Source organism: Solanum pennellii, chromosome 7 (genome assembly GCF_001406875.1).
Source record: "Solanum pennellii chromosome 7, SPENNV200".
In the NCBI taxonomy this organism is placed as follows: Eukaryota; Viridiplantae; Streptophyta; class Magnoliopsida; order Solanales; family Solanaceae; genus Solanum; species Solanum pennellii.
The window spans coordinates 77,691,706-77,710,879 of NC_028643.1; the positions used below are offsets into that span (position 1 = coordinate 77,691,706).

General features: G+C 35.9%; 2 protein-coding genes across 2 annotated transcripts; one reads left to right on the forward strand and one right to left on the reverse strand.

The window, feature by feature from the left end:
• The first annotated feature begins 1,243 nt into the window (after window positions 1-1,243).
• Window positions 1,244-3,289, forward strand: LOC107025311. Its single transcript, XM_015226096.1, has 3 exons — window positions 1,244-1,577; window positions 1,686-2,690; window positions 2,754-3,289. The coding sequence occupies exons 1-3, from the start codon at window positions 1,244-1,246 to the stop codon at window positions 3,287-3,289; spliced, it is 1,875 nt and encodes a 624-aa protein (XP_015081582.1).
• Window positions 3,290-16,382: 13,093 nt separating this feature from the next.
• On the reverse strand, window positions 16,383-17,999 carry LOC107025312 (serine/threonine-protein phosphatase 7 long form homolog). The gene has a single exon (XM_015226097.1). The coding sequence runs from the start codon at window positions 17,997-17,999 to the stop codon at window positions 16,383-16,385; it is 1,617 nt and encodes a 538-aa protein (XP_015081583.1).
• Between the last annotated feature and the right edge of the window lie 1,175 nt (window positions 18,000-19,174).

Here is a 19,174-nt window from a genome sequence, read left to right on the forward strand (position 1 = left end):
TATATATATATATATAATTTAGAATAACTTGTTGGGTATATATTCACTTAATAATATTTTATTTAAAAGTATTTAGAATTTTAAAAAATTATTTCCTCCGTTTCTATTTATATATCACCATTTTATGTTTCACGCTTCTTAAAAAACTATTCTCTCCGTTCATTTTTAATTGTCAGGATTTTCTTAGAGTCAAGCGATAAAATCTTTGACTAATATTTTATGATGTATTTTTTTTCATCATATTGATATGCACAAAATTGTAATGTATACTACTTTTCATATCGATTTTTTTGGCTAAAATATCAAATTAATGTAATTTAATTTTAAAAATTAATCGAATTATCTTTCAAAAAGTGCAATATGATAATTAAAAGTGGACAGAAAAAGTATGTAAGTTAATCATTATACCCTTATTTAATAATCTATTGAAGTCAAGTTTTCAATAATTGAACATAAATTAATTTATTTGATTAATTAAACAGACCAACGGTCATAAATTAATCATTTAGTTTTACTATGATCAAATTTATACTTTCAAAGCTAATAAATCTCAAAGGGTAGAATATGATGAATAATGTTATTTTTGTTTTGAATAATGTTATTTTTGTTTTGATTTTGCGAAAGGACAATTACTCCCTCTGTCTAATCATATTTGTCTACTATTTACTTTACACATTCCTTAAGAAACTATATACAAAAGAGTAATTTTACTATATGACACTTTGAATATAATAAATATAATGTCTTGAAAAATATAATAGAGAAACGAATATAATTAATGATAAAGATAAATTAAAAACTAGACACAATATATATTAAGACTATACATAAAGTGATATATCGAACAAAATGATATTACTTCACAAAAGATATATATCTCTTGGTGTGTTGGTTCAACATCTAGTTTTGTTAGTGACGTCTTACTTATATATATGATGATCAAATTTTCAATTTTATGCAATATTTTGTTTGTATTCAAGATTTGAATATCTTTATTTTAGTCTTATATTTGGTTCTATAGTCAAATTAGTTATTAATTTGATATATATAAAATATATGGAAAAAATATGATTAAAGAAAAAAACATTTAAATTTTTGACACAAGAAAAATGTCACGTGAATTGACACGAAAAACCACATGATTTTCCACAATAAAAAGGAAGAATTTGGTTTTGAAATTGTCCATTCTTCAAAACCCTTACATAAAACTTGCTGAAACAAAACAATAAAAAAGCTTCCAACAATGGTGGATTCATCAGAAGTGGATTCATTAGAAGAATTTGCACTAATAGAAGAAAGAGAAGAGCTAATGATTTCACCCGTTGATGATGATGAAGAAAAAGTAAAACCCATTTTCAGAGTTGCCCATTTTCTAAAACCAACCTTACCCTCTTCCCAAAACCCCCCATTTCTCCCTTCAAGGCCCAAAATTCAAGAATTGATGACAAAATCTTGTCTTTCTTCTCTAAATGTTAAGTTTAGAGGTGGGGTTATGTATATGAATGGATGGTCTAAATGGGTTGATGAGTTAAAGCCTTTATATGAAAAAACATGGGAAAAAGCTGGAATCTTTGAAGCTATTACAGCTTCAACATTCAAGATTCATTTTCAGAGTGATTTGATTCTTGCTCTTGGTGAAAAATGGTGTTTGGAGACAAACACATTCATTTTACCATGGGGTGAATCAACTGTTACTTTGGAGGATTTGTTAGTTTTAGGTGGTTTCTCTGTTTTAGGTCAATGTGTGTTGAAACCTGTTAAGACTAAAGAGTGTGTTGAAATGGAAGAAAGACTTAGGGAGGTTTATAAAGTTTTTAGAGAAAAGAAAGTGAATCTTTATCATCATGCCTGGATGGAGTATTTTAAAGGGAAAGGTGGTAATGACCATTTAGAGCATGTTGCATTTTTGACCCTTTGGTTGTCTAGGTTTGTGCTTCCTAAAAAAAGTTTTCAAAATGTGGATAAAGGTGTTATCCCTATTGCATTTCATCTTTCTCAAGGTACTCCAATAGCACTTGCCCCTGCTGTTCTTGCTACCATTTATCGGGATTTGAACTTGCTTAAACAGTTCATTATTGTATATTCATCGAAGCATACAGAACATAGTAGTGTTTTAAAGTGTATAGTGGATGAGTCGGAGCTTATCCTCCGTGCTCCTCTTCAATTTGTTCAGCTATGGGCATGGGAGAGATTCATCCCTTTGCAGCCTAAGCCTAGTGATGTTTATTCTGAGCAGCCAAGAGTAGCTAGATGGCATAAGGTGAAAAAACTAGAAAGTGTTGATCTTAGGAGGGAAATGGATTCTGCAGGAGCATGTTTTCTGTGGCGTCCTTACGCTATTGATACTGTGAATAATTGGAATGCTAAGAGATTTTACAAGGAAAGGGAGAAATGTGTGGTGGTTGGACCAAATATGGAAAGAGAAATCATGATATTTGCAAGACTTATTCGAGCTTCTGAACTAGTTGGGATGGATTGTGTGGAGCTGTATAATCCACATAGAGTATGTATGCAATTTGGACTCGATCAAGATGTGCCCGGTTGTGTGAATCATGCTTGGAGAAATTATGACAGACCAATTAAAGATGCCAACCTCTATATACCTTCCAGGCTCTTCGAGTCAGATGTTAGCACACGATACTTGGAGTGGTGGAAGGACCAAAACGGTGGATCAGACATTGCTTTTAAGCGTGTAATCAAGGGAAAACGGTCTGAAGCTCATGGAAGGATGCCAAGACTATCGTGGGGACACAACGAAAAGTTGAATGCCTCTGTATGTAATGAATTTGTGCAGAAATGTGATGAGGCTAAAACAGACGGGACTCAAAGGGATAAATCTTCTTCAGCTTTGAATGGTGGAACTCGAACACCCACCCAAAGGAAGGCCTTAATAGAATCAAAACCGATAAAATCAGAGGAATTAGATGGAGATGAGGCATATAAAGTTAAAGAAATGGTGACACTAGAGAGCAAGGATATCAACGACAAATTAGGTGGTTGTAAGGTCAATTTGCCTGATCGTTTAGAACTTCCAAGTGAGGGTCCAAATGCAAATAGGTGCGATGGTAGATATGCAGAATTTTCGAGAAGTGGTATTGCTAAAATGAGTTTGCAGATAAGAAATGATCCAGTGGAACCACACAAGGTAACTACAAATGTTATCAATAGGACTGAAGGAAATATGCAGATGGAAAACATTGAAATGATCGATATTGCGAAACTTGAGAGGAGGATTAAAAACCTTGAAAACATCAATTCTGGAAAGGTTCCAGTGCCCAGGAAAAGGTGAAAGCAAGACAAAGCTAAAAATATAGTGTTGATGCTTCTCTAAGAAGTTGTTTAGTTTTCTCTTTTGATTATTTAACGAAGACATATCGATACGATACTCTCTCGTTCTTCTCTTGCTAAGAACAATCTCATTGAACTAGTGGAATGAATTACAATTATCTCAGCTTTACAATTGTATTATGCTTCATATCACTAATTTAGTTTGTTTAGATCTCTTACTTTTCTGCTCTGCCTTCAAGACTGTAACGGGCTCGATGAAAGCAATTTTGCGTAGTGTAGGGTTCCTTAAAAAATGGGAACACTCTCTTAAGAACAAGACTTTCTCCATTCCCGGAGCATGAAGCTGAAACTTCTTGTTAAGGATGGTAGGATCGTTAAGAAATCATCACCAACTTGATCAATATCTAAGATTTTTCAAAGAATCTAGAATATTCATAGAGTTGTAGCAAATAGTAGAGGATTTTAAGACGGTCCTTACTTTGCGCGCAATAATAAAATTTAAGTTGTGAATAACCAATTGTGTGTAATTCTATTTAATAAAACTTCTCAATACTTGTTCATCCTGTCTCTGACTCTCCTCGACTCCACTATAACCAATCCCTCACACCTCCTTATTGGGGCATCACACATCGCCTCTTCACACAGACAGACCACCTCAATATCCTTTACCTAATTTTGTCCACCACGGAGGTTACTCCTACTTTTGATAGAATATCTTCATTCTCAATCCTATAACTCCGAGTATGTCCACAGATCCATCTCAATATTCTCATTTTTGTTACTTAAATTTTTTTTGCTTTTTTTTTAAATTAATAACAAACATAGAAAATTCTCAATAGGAATAAGTACAAGCAAGGGAGACTAGGTCTTACCTTACCAATTCTAATGAGATACCTATCCTCTACTAATTAACAACCATGAAGAAAATACGAGTTAGAGACACTAGATATTCTATGATCATCATAAAGTTTATAATATACTCTATGATGTATTACAAGTGAGGATTATTAAGTAATAAAACATTATAAAAGCCAATCAAGGAGAAAATTGAGTTATCAACCTCAACCTTTCTTTTATAAATGTATAACTATAAAAGATAGATTGACCTTCTAAAGGAACTTAAGTATGTTTCTGTTGTCTCTTACTCTAAAACAATGTCTGTATTTGACAAAGTTATAAAAATTAAAGAATAAAATATTTGTAGAACAAAGTTACCTTACAAAAGGTCTTTTCAAACCAATATTTCTGTTTGTTCGTACTTGCTTTAATCAAATTGTTTGTGACATGAATGTTTGAGACATGTCAATTACACAACCCATGTTGAAAGGAATTTTAATCCCTTAGAATTCATTTACAGTACTGACAATTGTGATATGAAGTCAACACAATCTCGTTGTGGAAAAAAGTGTTTCATAAATTTTATTGACAATTGCACTAGATACTGTTATGTCTATTTGCTGAATGAGAAGATTGAATGCAATATAAAATTGAAGTTGAAAATAGTTGGATAAAAAGATTGTCATTATTAAGAGTGGTAGATGTGGAGAATATGAATCTTCTTTTGCAGAAATATATTTGGAAAATGGAATCATGCTTTGAATTACTGCACATATCTCAATCTAGTGAAATTGTTGATAGGAAAAAAAACTAAACTTTGAAGAAAATGTTGAATACCCTACTTATTAGTTCGGATTTACCACAAAATTTGTGGAGGGTGGGGTGGGGGTGCTATCATTATAGCATAAGAGAACAACAAAAAGTTTGTTTGTTCAGAAAGAGAGAAACAATTTTTTTTAAACACTAGCTAAAATAGGTGCCTTTTATTAGAAATAAAATCTCAATAGGGATAAGTACAAACAAGGGGGCTAGACCTTACCTTACCAATCCTAATGCGGTAACAAACCTCTACTAACTAACAAGCATGAAGAAATACGAGCTAGAGAGAACTAGGTATTTTGTGATCACCACAGAGTTTGTAATACTCTCTATGATGATATTACATATGAGGATGCCTAAATAGTGCCTATGATTTTCATCTCATTTATGATTTAAAAAAGAATTGGTTGTCCATCTAAAGTAACCTGTAGTATTTTGCTTCTGTCTTCATCTTCAAATCTATCCAACAACACTTGATACTTCATCCCTTCTTCTTGAAATTATTGGATCTTGTTGAATATGTTGACACTGTAATATGATTCTGCTTTGCCAGTCGAAATGGTAAGTGCTTGGAACAAACTCCTCAAATCACATTGCCATCCCAACTATTCTTTCTTCCATGTTCTTTTTGTTATTGCGTTGTTGCGTAGGAGAAATATTTGCATCCCTAGCTGCATTCTCAAAGCACTGATCCAACCGATCCTCTTCATCACTTTCCTCATCTTGTAGGTTAGCAAACTTATTTGGGGCATCAGACCTTCCCAATGCATCACTTGTCACTCACAGAAAATTTTTGAACATTACAACCAACAACTACATGCTGCCTATAAATTTCATCTGATTCATGTGCATTAACATCACCTAGTTTCTGTCGAGAATCAACTAGTGATGCACCAACCACAACTCTTGAATTTGTATTCTCCAATCTTGGGATACACCATGATGTGCATTCAATATTGTAGTTGCACATGTCGAAGAACCAATTTTTGTCAAATTTTGATTATCCTCAACGACAACCAATTGTGATGCCTCAATATTTTCCAAAGTTGAGGCATGCCCTGGTTTTTGGACGCGCCCCCCAAAACCTTATCAGATTCGTGTTCAATGCATATAGCAACTGAAGATTTCTTCTTGACATTAGGATCTGTTGAATGCCTTGTATTGGGCCCTTAATTATCTGTTAATTCTGTATGTTGGGCCCAAGCCTGTTAGGGCGTAGCTTAGCACTATATATAGACGCTATGGCAAACCCTATTCTGTAATTCTGTTCTTGCCTCTCCATAATAAAACTGCTCTCCCTCTTCCCCGTGGACGTAGCCAATTTATTGGTGAACCACGTAAATCTGTTGTCTTGTTTTTCGCGTTTATATTTTCTCGTATTATCTCAAATTCCGCATAACAAATTGGTATCAGAGCCTCTCGGTTAATCGGTGTTCTTGGAGAATTCGAGATGTCTGCTTTGAACGGGAAAATCGACAAATTCACAGGGAGGAACAGTTTCAGTTTATGGCAGATCAAGATGCGGGCTTTGTTGAAACAGCAAGGTTTCTGGGCGCCGTTGTCGAAAGACAAGAACGCCATCGTTACTCCTGAGATGGCGATTCTGGAGGAAAAGGCGCATTCGACGATCATGCTGTGTCTCGCGGATGACGTCATCACGGAAGTCTCGGATGAAGAGACTGCTGCTGGTCTGTGGTTGAAGCTGGAGAGTTTGTACATGACAAAATCTCTAACCAACAAGCTGCTTCTGAAACAACGTCTATTCGGTTTACGAATGGCTGAAGGTACACAACTCAGGGAACATTTAGAGCAATTGAATACTTTGTTATTAGAATTGCGTAATATCGATGTGAAGATCGAGGATGAAGATGCTGCCCTAATTCTGTTAGTATCTCTCCCAATGTCGTTTGAGAATTTTGTTCAATCGTTCATTGTTGGGAAAGATACTGTGTCGCTGGAAGAAGTCAGATCGGCCCTTCATAGCAGGGAATTACGGCATAAGGCTAACGGCACAAGTACGGACATACAGCCTTCCGGTCTGTTCACCAGTAGCGGAAAGGGAAGGAAAAACGGCGGAAAGAAAAATAAGCCGATGTCGAAGGGTGCAAAGCCAGATGATGTTTGTAATTACTGCAAGGAGAAGGGACATTGGAAATTTGATTGTCCGAAGAAGAAGAAGCAATCGGAAAAACAATCAGTTTCTGCTGCTGTTGCTGAAGAAGACACCAATTCTGAAGAAGACATTGCCCTAGTTGCGGATGAGCACACTCATCATTCAGATGTGTGGGTTCTCGATTCTGGGGCATCCTATCACATCTGTCCTAGGAGAGAGTGGTTCACGACTTATGAGCAGATAGACGGAGGCAGCATCTCGATGGCCAACAGTTCTGTCTGCAAGGTGGTTGGGACAGGCTCGATCAAGATAAGGACACATGACGGTAGCTTCTGCACATTGAACGAGGTCAGGCACGTTCCATTGATGACGAAAAATCTGATATCTCTCAGTTCTTTGGACAGCAAGGGATTCAGCTGGTCGGGAAAAGATGGAGTCTTGCGGGTCTGGAAGGGTTCAAATCTGATTCTGAAAGGTGTCATGCGTGGTACTTTGTATTTTCTACAAGGTTCCACGGTTACAGGTTCAGCCCATGTTGCATCGTCAGAAGTTCACCAGGAGGATATGACTAAGTTATGGCACATGAGACTTGGTCATATGGGTGAAAGAGGGATGCAAATTCTGTCAAAGGAGGATCTTCTTGCTGGTCATAAGGTTAAAAGCCTAGAGTTTTGTGAACATTGTGTCTTTGGAAAACTACATCGCAACAAGTTTCCAAAGGCCATTCACAGAACAAAAGGCACTCTTGATTATATCCATTCTGATTGCTGGGGTCCATGCCGTGTTGAGTCTTTGGGAGGCTGCAGATTTTTTGTGTCCATGATTGATGACTACTCAAGGATGACTTGGGTGTACATGATGAAGCATAAAAGTGAAGCTTTCCAGAAGTTCAAGGAGTGGAAAATTTTGATGGAAAATCAAACAGGGAAGAAGATCAAGAGGTTGCGAACTGATAATGGGCTGGAATTCTGCTGGTCTGAATTTGATCAATTCTGTAAGGATGAAGGGATTGCTCGACATCGTACAGTCAGAAATACACCACAGCAGAACGGTGTAGCTGAGCGGATGAATCAAACACTTCTGGAGAGAGCAAGGTGCATGCTCTCTAATGCTGGGCTAGATAGAAGATTCTGGGCAGAAGCGGTTAGTACAGCTTGCTACTTGATTAACCGCGGACCACATACAGGCATACAGTGCAAAACACCTATGGAGATGTGGTCAGGAAAAGTTGCTGATTATTCAAATCTGAAAGCTTTTGGTTGTACGGCTTACTATCACGTCAGTGAAGGTAAGTTAGAACCAAGAGCTAAAAAGGGAGTATTTGTGGGCTACGGAGATGGAGTGAAAGGTTTCAGAATCTGGTCTCCAGCAGAAAAGAGGGTTATTATGAGCAGGAACGTTGTCTTTGATGAAAGTTCTCTGCTTAGAACCATTGTGAAGCCTACAACTACGTCAGAAACTGGGAGTCTTGATAAACAGGTGGAGTTTCAAGTCATTCAGAACGAGAGCGATTTGAAAGAACCTGAAGAGGAGGATCAAGAGCCACAGACAGAAACTGATATTCCAGAATCTATGCCATCAGATATCCATCGGAGTATAGCTCAAGATCGGCCAAGGAGGGTTGGAGTTCGGCCACCTACGAGGTATGGTTTTGAGGACATGGTGGGTTATGCACTGCAGGTTGCTGAAGAGGTAGATACATCTGAGCCGTCTACTTACAAAGAAGCCATTTTAAGTTCTGATTCTGAAAAATGGTTTGCCGCTATGGGAGATGAGATGGAGTCCCTACACAAGAATCAGACATGGGATCTGGTCATACAGCCTTCGGGGAGAAAGATTATTACTTGCAAATGGGTTTTCAAGAAGAAGGAAGGGATATCACCAGCAGAAGGAGTCAAGTATAAAGCCAGGGTTGTTGCCAGAGGTTTCAACCAAAGAGAGGGAGTGGACTACAATGAGATCTTCTCACCAGTGGTCAGACATACTTCCATCCGAGTGTTACTAGCGATAGTTACACATCAGAATCTGGAGCTTGAACAACTTGATGTGAAGACAGCGTTTCTACATGGAGAGTTGGAGGAAGAGATATACATGACTCAGCCGGATGGTTTCCAAGTTCCAGGGAAGGAAAATCACGTCTGCAAGTTGAAGAAGTCCTTATATGGACTTAAGCAGTCTCCAAGGCAGTGGTACAAAAGGTTTGACAGCTATATGGTGAAGTTGGGCTATACTCGGAGCTCATATGATTGTTGTGTCTACTACAATAGGCTCAAGGATGATTCATTCATCTATCTGGTGCTTTATGTAGATGATATGCTGATAGCTGCAAAGAAGAAGTATGACATTCAGAAGCTGAAGGGTTTACTTAGTGCTGAGTTTGAGATGAAGGATCTGGGAGCCGCTCGGAAGATTCTAGGGATGGAGATCATTAGAGACAGAGAGAGAAGGAAACTTTTCTTGTCACAGAGAAGCTACATTCAGAAGGTCTTGGCGAGGTTTGGCATGTCTTCATCTAAGCCTATTGATACCCCCAGTGCTGCCAATATCCATCTCACTGCCATGTTCGCTCCACAGTCAGAAGAAGAGAAGGAGTATATGTCACGAGTCCCTTATGCCAGTGCCGTAGGAAGTTTGATGTATGCTATGGTCTGTACAAGGCCAGATTTAGCACATGCAGTCAGTGTAGTGAGCAGATTCATGGGACAACCAGGGAGAGAACATTGGCAGGCTGTGAAGAGAATTTTCCGGTACCTTAGAGGTACATCTGACGTTGGTCTCATTTATGGAGGTGATACTCAGTGCTTGGTTACTGGCTATTCTGATTCTGACTATGCTGGAGATGTTGACACAAGAAGATCGATGACTGGCTATGTGTTTACCCTTGGAGGATCTGTCGTCAGTTGGAAGGCAACTTTGCAACCTACAGTGACTTTGTCTACTACGGAAGCGGAGTACATGGCCTTGACAGAGGCTGCAAAAGAAGGGATTTGGCTGAAAGGGCTGGTTAGTGATCTTGGTCTGCATCATGATCAGGCTACGGTGTATTGTGACAGTTTGAGCGCAATTTGTCTAGCCAAGGATCAAGTCCATCATGAGAGAACCAAGCATATTGACGTAAGGTATCATTTTCTGAGAAGTGAGAAGAGAATCAAGGTGAAGAAAGTAGGAACTGCTGATAATCCTGCTGATATGTTCACAAAGCCGGTTCCACAGAGCAAGTTTCAACACTGTTTGGACTTGCTCAACATCAGAAGCTGTTAATTGCCCTGCGGGGCAATTCTGAGGAAGAGGGGGAGGCCTGGCACTATCATAGTGCGTCTGAAGAATCTGTTCGGAGAATTCAAGTCAAGGTGGAGATTTGTTGAATGCCTTGAATCGGACCCGTTACAAACAGAAAGGACGGGGGTCTCGCTGCCCGGTCAGCGAGTCGGGGGGTCCAGGGGGGCGACGCGCCCCCTGGCCTGGGGGTCCGGGGGGGCGGAGACGCCCCCGGCCCGACGGTATACAATGTTATTGTATTGGGCCCTTAATTATCTGTTAATTCTGTATGTTGGGCCCAAGCCTGTTAGGGCGTAGCTTAGCACTATATATAGACGCTATGGCAAACCCTATTCTGTAATTCTGTTCTTGCCTCTCCATAATAAAACTGCTCTCCCTCTTCCCCGTGGACGTAGCCAATTTATTGGTGAACCACGTAAATCTGTTGTCTTGTTTTTTCGCGTTTATATTTTCTCGTATTATCTCAAATTCCGCATAACAGGATCAAATTCAACAGTAGCAATACCTATTGGAACATTGTCCGTAGGAACAATTTGATTTCCAACAGTTGTTTTGATATTAACTAGATTGTTTTGGACCTCAGCAACACCTTGTGCATTAGATTTTGATGCTTCAGTTATCGACAATACATTGTTTTTGGTGCATGTACTGGAATTTTCGTCATCATCTCTTTGGATATCATGCACAATTTCTTCTTCTGTTACACCTACTTCTTGATCTTGGACTATGTTCTTTTTCAAGATTAGACGACAATTTGTTTATTCATGGCCTTGATGCTTGCAATTAGTACAATATAGAGGAAGATTATCATAAACATTCTCTTGAAAGTGTTCCAAAATCTTACTAGATTCCTCATCCAAATACTGGAGTTTGATTCGTTTAAGATGCTTGTCCAATAGATCAAGTTCAACTTTTACTCTTGCTGTGCTAGGTCTTGATCGAACTTGCTCCGCTACCGATGCAATTGATAAAAGGGATTTCCTAGCAAAAAACTGGTAGGCAAACCTGGCAGGGATAACCAAGCTTATGCTCTTGAAGTTTCTTCCTTGGGATTGAAAGAAAGAGTCCATGGAAAAGTTCTATAACCAGATTGATGCGATATAACTGACATATAATCATCATATTGGTCGCAACGAATTAAAATGTCTTGTACCCAATCAAACATTGACCTTTGGTAGCAAATTGACCTGTTAGATTCATGTACCAGTTCCACTCCTTTACCCGTACTCTTGGTATTCATCAAGGCGATTGAATTAGTTCCGACATCACTTTCAATTTTATTTTTTTTGGCATTGTTGACCTGCTGCGACATGTTGTCAACCAAGCATTCAACACTTTCAACACCCCAAGCATCATGCTTCACTCCATCTGCCACTACCTTCACACTCTTGGGATCTAATGCCAACTCTACGTCTGCGTTAATTACCAAAGGATGTCCTGATTTTCCAAGAAGCCGAACATCACCTATGGTTCCATTTAGTTGCTACTCATCATCTATAGTCGACGCCACTATTGTTGCTGCATTATTTTGGCCCTCATCATTAATGTGAACTAGAGTGGGATTTGTAGTCAAAGAAAGTTGATTTTCATTCAAATTTTTCTCCAATGTTTCAGTAGCTCCAACTTTATTCCCTGATGAATGGACATCATCAACAATCTTAGAATCAATCTGCAGAAAACGATTTTTTTCACTTTCGTTATTAATGCCCTTTTCTACGGTATCTATAATGCCAAGTCTAACATCATCAACAATGTTGATATTTAACTGCTGCCCAAAATCAACTTGCGACTCTAGGACCAAAGTTTTTTGATCCCCTGAAGCCGATTCGTGCGCAACTGCTCTACCTAGGAGCTGTCCAGAATGTTCTTTAGTTTGACACTCCAAATTTCGTGCCTCAACTACCTGATCGTGGACACCACTTTTATCAATGACGAAGGGTTTATCTCCAGCCCTCTTTTCATCTAATATCTCCCGAGCATCTCCATGATACTTTTTAATCTCAGAGCCTACTTTCGATGCTTCTTCCTGGTGGTTTCTTGCTTCATTATCTACCAATAATAGTCGACATTCACTTCCTTTGTGGTAATGCGGCATCATTGCAACTCAAATTTCCCAGTAAGTAGCACAACCCTGCTAATAACTATTTCCTGCCATAAACCTCTTCTAATGGCTAAAAACTATAGAAATTTAATTTTATTTCTCTATTCAAGTATCCAAAAACACATAGTATATTTCTAATATGTAATGCACATTAATTCGAAAGATTTATTACTTGTAGCATTTCATCCACAAGGAAAGAATAGAACAAATGAAGTGCAACATACCATTAAAGAACAATCGAATGAAATGCCCGATGACTCCTTTTATCATCCATAGTACGATTCCTGATAGGCAATAAAGAGGAATAAAACGAGATATGCATTGTATAGAAGGTATAATCAAATGTGTTTGTACAGTAACATTCTCCGCATAGTGAAATGCGTAGAAGGAAGGTATTGTGAAAATGTGATTGTACCATTAGCAATATAGCCATAGTCAAAGCTAGCGGATGGAATAATTGAACAAGGAATTGGCTATTTGAAAGCGCAAAGGGGTTACGGTGGATGGGAAGGTATACGTAACGTAGGGTAGGTGTGGAATTTTAAAAAAATAAAAGTGAATTCTGGGTTGTAGTATTGCCACATCACCGAGTTGGGGTTTTCCTTTATATATATACTAGTCTCCGGGCACGTGCGTTGCACGTGTATCCCAAATAAAAATCAATAAAAAAAAATAAATGAAAAAGTATATAATAAACTATTAGGAGAATTATGATGTTTTTTTCGAGTGTTCTCTCGATATTTTCGATCTACTGCACATTAGATAAGTCTCCAAAGCTTACCCATTTATAAGCAATTAAATATACAGACAGTCATCAACAAGTAAAATTTTCAAGAAAGACACATCAAGTTAAAGAATTAAAAAGGGAAAATGCGACGTTACTTAAAGTCATCTTGTATCCTTAATGTGTGTCGTTACAAATGTAACTACTTCCTTAAAAACTTTCAGATATACCCAGATCACTGTTAGAGAAGACTTGGAGTTGCTACATTTGTTGAAGAAAATGTGATATATTTTGCTAGCAAACAGCTGTAATTTCAATTTATTATTAATAGTTTAAAAGTTTAAACATGGTTTCTTTTCTGTGGGAAGCTATGCGTAGAGAGTTTCAAAGAGAGTTGATCATCATTCAGCATCAAACCATATGTGTACAACAACATTCAATTTTTGATATGTGTGATTATACCTTTCAAGCTATTTATTTTACCTATTAAAAAAATTAGAAAGTTATCATTCAAATGAAGTTAGCAAATCAAACGGAAAAATCTAGACTTAATAAGATTGTACCTGAAAATTAGAAGACATTTTTGTACCCACTTAACAATGGAAGCTTGTGTTGAATGACTAATATTGAGTATGTTTATATAGTGTAGTCTTGAAGATTTGTTGATAAAAACTCTTTGATATTCCTCAATTACTTAATTTGATCCCTTTCAACTTCTCATAATTAGCAAAATACGTTTCAACTTCTATATTAATTGAAACTTTATTAGTGTTCATCCTATTTGGTTGTTTCACACATAGTAATTGAATAGACTGCTGAACTTCTCATTTTGCTCCTCTATTATGTAATTTAATATTACTATTTAATTAGATATTTAATTTATATTTGGGTAAAGTATTTTATTACTTTTTAATTTAGTATAGGGGCAAAGTAGTAATTCAACTTTACACTTTAGAGCTTCATGCTTATAATAATATATGATTGGTTTTACTCAAAATCATTTATTTCAAACTGAATAATAATGTACATGCAAAAAATGTTATGTTTCTTAAAATACCTCCCTCAGAAGCATAAATCTATTTGCCGTTGATCATCACCCTCTTCCACCTGAAACAATTTGAATACAAACATTGAAAGAGTCATTTCGATAACTTGACAATAAATTCATGACCATGAGTTAAAACAAGATATACACTATATTCAACAATCTTGTCAATGCATCGTCAAAACATTATAAAGCATGCAAAATACTAGTCATCATGTCAGCACCACCCATCCTCGATTCGATCTTGACTAAACTGCAGTATATATATATAAAATATATTAGAGCAAACACTTTTAATGTAGCAGACCAAATGGTTACTAACATAGAATTTTATTAGGGCATAAATAGAATGGTTCATCACCACATAACAAGCCAGATCTATGAATTGACTAAGCATACAATAATCAATAATTCTGAAGTCTCTTTTATAAAATTCTGGAATAAAAAAACATTCTATTTACTTTATCATAGAATGACTAATACAAAAAAAAACTTTTAAAACAAATACATATTAATAACACCTATGTAAAATTATTCACTTATATTGAAAAATAAACAAAGAATTCTCTAGAATTGATTAAAGTTTTTTTATGTAAAACCTAATTCAAGCAAAGTTGTCATGTTATGGAATTAACATATATGATTTTACCTGAAGTGTATATCCTCGAACAAATGAAATTTTCTAATCTTACTAGGATGTAGGTTTCAACCTATCGTCATTTACATCCTTAAAAAACATTAATGTATTCAAGAATGTCATTCGAGTGACAACATCAAGCTCATGAACAAACCAAAGAAAAGGATTGTGGCGGCTAAATAAAATTAGGGTTTGATAGGCTAATGGAAGTGGAGGGAAACTTTTATAGAGCAAATAGGCCTTGCACTTTTTACAAGTTTCCAAATTTACCTATAAGATTTGTATTATTTGTCAATTAGTCCTTTTAAAATTTTTACTAAATGCATATTAGCACTTTTAATTTAGCATTAAATATCATCTTGATATTTGAACATTTTTTTAATAATTATTCAAATATCTTCACATAAGAAATGTGTCTCCAGACCATCTCACGCTCATATGATACATCACATGTCTTATAAGACCATTGGTAATAACAAGTAATGATGCAACTTATTAATGTATTACACTTGCATAGTTTTAGTAATTTCTAATATTATATATTCCAATTCAGTGTATTTCAACTCTAAATTTCTTAAAAACATCATTGTGAAGGTTCAGAAAATAACATCATCAAAAAATTCCCTCAAAAGAAAATAAATTATTTGGATTGAATATTTTCATGCATTAAATGTTTACAAAATATATATTGAAGTTAATATAACTTTGTAAAAATAATATATATTTTAGTTATCTTATAGTTAAAAGGGTGAGAATTTTGATATATCACTTAAGCCTTCTTTTCCTTCATTGTTCCCTCAACCCCGTACACATCCTCTATATAATGTAAAACTCTTTTCAAAATTGGTTTTCATATAGAAGTAAATTTATCATCTCCTCCTTTTTTTGTGTAGGTTGCCCTATTTGAAAATTTGTCACTTACGTGCATGAGCTTTTAGTCCTAAGGCTCGATAAAGAAAAACAATTGCAGTAGGCTAACAGTCAATAAAAGAATAGTGAATTTGGTGATGAGCATAACAAAAATAAAATATGTCATGTTGTAAGGTAATCGTCAATGAATTAAGCTGTAATCCCCAGTAGAGGAAAAAAGTGAATTGGTGACGGAGATAACAAAACATAATATGAAAATATAAGATTAAGTATAGAAAGGAATTCAATACATAATGCGTATATCAATAAAAAAAAATCACCTATCTACATAATACGATTGCAGTAGGCTACCTGCAATAAGTACAGTTTGAGACAAGAATATGACCAAATAAATTAGTTCAATATTATCTCATCCCTTTCCTGTTAATTTATTCGCAACAGCTACAAACGCTTCATAGAGCTAAATAGTTAGAAACCTGGAAAGTAAACAAGTGAACTGAAACATGCATGATTCAAGTGATTTTTTTTTTTACTATAGCTGAGATATAAATAGAAGAACAAGCTATAGCTAGTAGTACTGTCTGAGTACTAGGCAATAAAGAAGAATATAATATATAACTTCATGAACTAAACAAAAACTTTGTATTAGCACTATAGTTTAGCTTGATTTCACTTTGTCCTGAATATTGGAACCTTTCCAGAATTGATGTTTTCAAGGTTTTTAATCCTCCTCTCAAGTTTCATAATATCGATCATATCATATGTATCGCTCTCTTTCTCATGGTTTCTCATGGTTGCTGTTGCCACTGAAGCTTTGCTCCTTTCCATGCTTCCTGCGCTGCTACTCCCGTTCCCGTCAATGGATGTGTGAACTGTTTCCTCTGCAATAGGCTCCGGAGGAACATCAGGGTAATTCTCAGTTTCGTTTCTCCACCATTTCAAATACCGTGTTGTTACATCCGGTTCAAACAGCCTAGACGGATAGTATAACCTCAAATCAGAAGCAATAGGTCTGCTGTAATTGTACCAGGCAAGTTCTGGACTTGAAGGCGAGCGAGGAATCCATTTTGGGAAGTCTTGATCATATCCAAACTGCATTGCTACCCGATTTGGTCGATAAGGCTCTTGACAATCTAAACCAACAAGCTCAGACACCCTCAAGCATCGAACAAAAGACTCCATTTCTGGATCCAAATTTTGCCCTCCAACTATTGTCCACTCTTCATTTTCCTTGTAAAACTTGGGAAGAATTGACCAACCTTCCACAGCCAAGGCGTATGGCCTCCACAGAAAAATCTCCCCAGATGCATCAATAGTAGTCCTCAAATTAATTTCACCCGTTTGTTTCACATTGTGCCATCGGCCTATTCTCACCCCACTAACTATATTGTAATTCCGAGGGCACTCTGGCTGCAAAGACACCATCCTCTCCCAAGCCCAGACTTGAACAAAGAACAATGGCGACCAAAGATTAAGTTTATGAATCTCACTTATGTCTCTATTTCTTCCGCCTGTCTCTATCATAGCCTTTCTCAACGAGCCCAAGTCCCTATATATACTAGCAAGAACAGCAGGAGCAAGCGCTAGCCGCATACCTCTAGCCAGATTAACAGCTAACGAGAAAATAGGAGCACCTATTTTACATGGAAACACAAATCTTGATAACCAAAGAGAAAGAAAAGCTTCGTGTTCGTAGTCCTTATCACTATTCATGAAGTAATTCAACCACCTACTCTGATTGTTTGTCTTTGATCCGATAAGTCCTCTTCTTGCATTCTCAAGATACTCCTCAATCTCTACCAACTCAGGGGATTGAAGGGGGGACTTAACACAGTCACCCAAAACAGAAAACCCTCCCAAAACCATCATGTCTTCGAGACTAACAGTAGCTTCACCCCACGGAAGCATAAAACTGTTAGTCTCACAAGACCACCTCTCTACCAACCCAAATATTAAATTTTCGTCTGTATGAACTCTGTAAGTTGAACCTTTTAGCGCTCCATGAATTCCTGCAGCTATCCATACAGGGCGATGGATAGACTCCATCGTTTCAACCCATTCTTTCCATTTCTTTTGTTGATCCCTCCATCCATTGCAACCATGAAATGTGACTTTCAATGGCCACTCAGATTGATCAAATGGAAAGTGGATTGAATGAGGTTTCAAATTTGGTCCTTCAATTGAACTAGCAATCGGATCTAAAAAATGGGCAACTCTTCGTTGTGGAATTCCACCAATTGGTGAAACCAACAACTCTACCCTTTCAATGATAGTTGGATCTTCCATTTGATATTTTGTTTTCAATTATATGTTTTTCCTAGAAATGCTTCTGAGGTTATATATAGACAGATTGAAATAGTGATATTTAATGTAAGTTAATAATGTGTTGAATAAATTTTACTACATACTATAAATACTTATTAATAGAATCAATTACACTTTGACTAATGTTGTTGAATTTGACTTTAATTGCAATGATTAAATGAATATTGCCTTTTTTGTTTTTAAGTAAGAAAAAATCAATGAGGTTTATTTATTGAATATTTTTCCTGAAAAGTTAATTTTAAGATGATTCACTCAAATTATGAATTCGGATCGTTATTAATCATTTGATATAATATTTATTAATAGGATCAATTGAACTTTGACTAATGTTGTTGAATTTGACCTTTAAGAGCAACTATTAAATGAATATTGCCTTTTTTGTTTTTAAATAAGAAGAAATTAATGAGTTTATTAATTGAATATTGTTGTTGGAAAGTTAATTTTAAGATAATTCACTTAAATTATGAATTCAAATTGTCATTAATCATTTGATATAATAATTATTAATAGAATCAATTGAACTTTGACTAAAGTTGCTGAATTTGACTTTAAAGTGCAATAATTAAATGGATATTACCTTTTTTGTTTTTAAGTAAGAAGAAATTAATGATGTTTATTAATTGAATATATACCTGGAAATTTAATTTTAAGATAATTCACCGAAATTATGAATTTAAATCGTCATTAATCATTTGATTTAATATTTATTAATATAATTAATTGAACTTTGATAAAGTTACTGAATATGACTTTTAAGTGCAATAATTAAATGAATATTGCCTTTTTTGTTTTTAAGTAAAAAGAAATTAATGAGGTTTATTAATTGAATATTTTTCTGAAAAGTTAATTTTAAGATAAATCACTTAAATTATGAATTTAAATCGTCATTAATCATTTGATATAATATTTAGGGATTAACACAACACATAGTATATATACTTTTTTCCGTGAACGGGTATTAGTTGACTCTTTTTTAGTACATGTGGCTCTGCTATTGATCATAACGATGTATATTACTTAAATTTTACGTGAATGAGTTTTCAGTCCTAAGCCTTGATAGAAAAAAACAATTGCACTAGGCTAATAGTCAATGAAAAAAATTAGGTGAATTCGATAGTGGGAATAACAAAGCTATA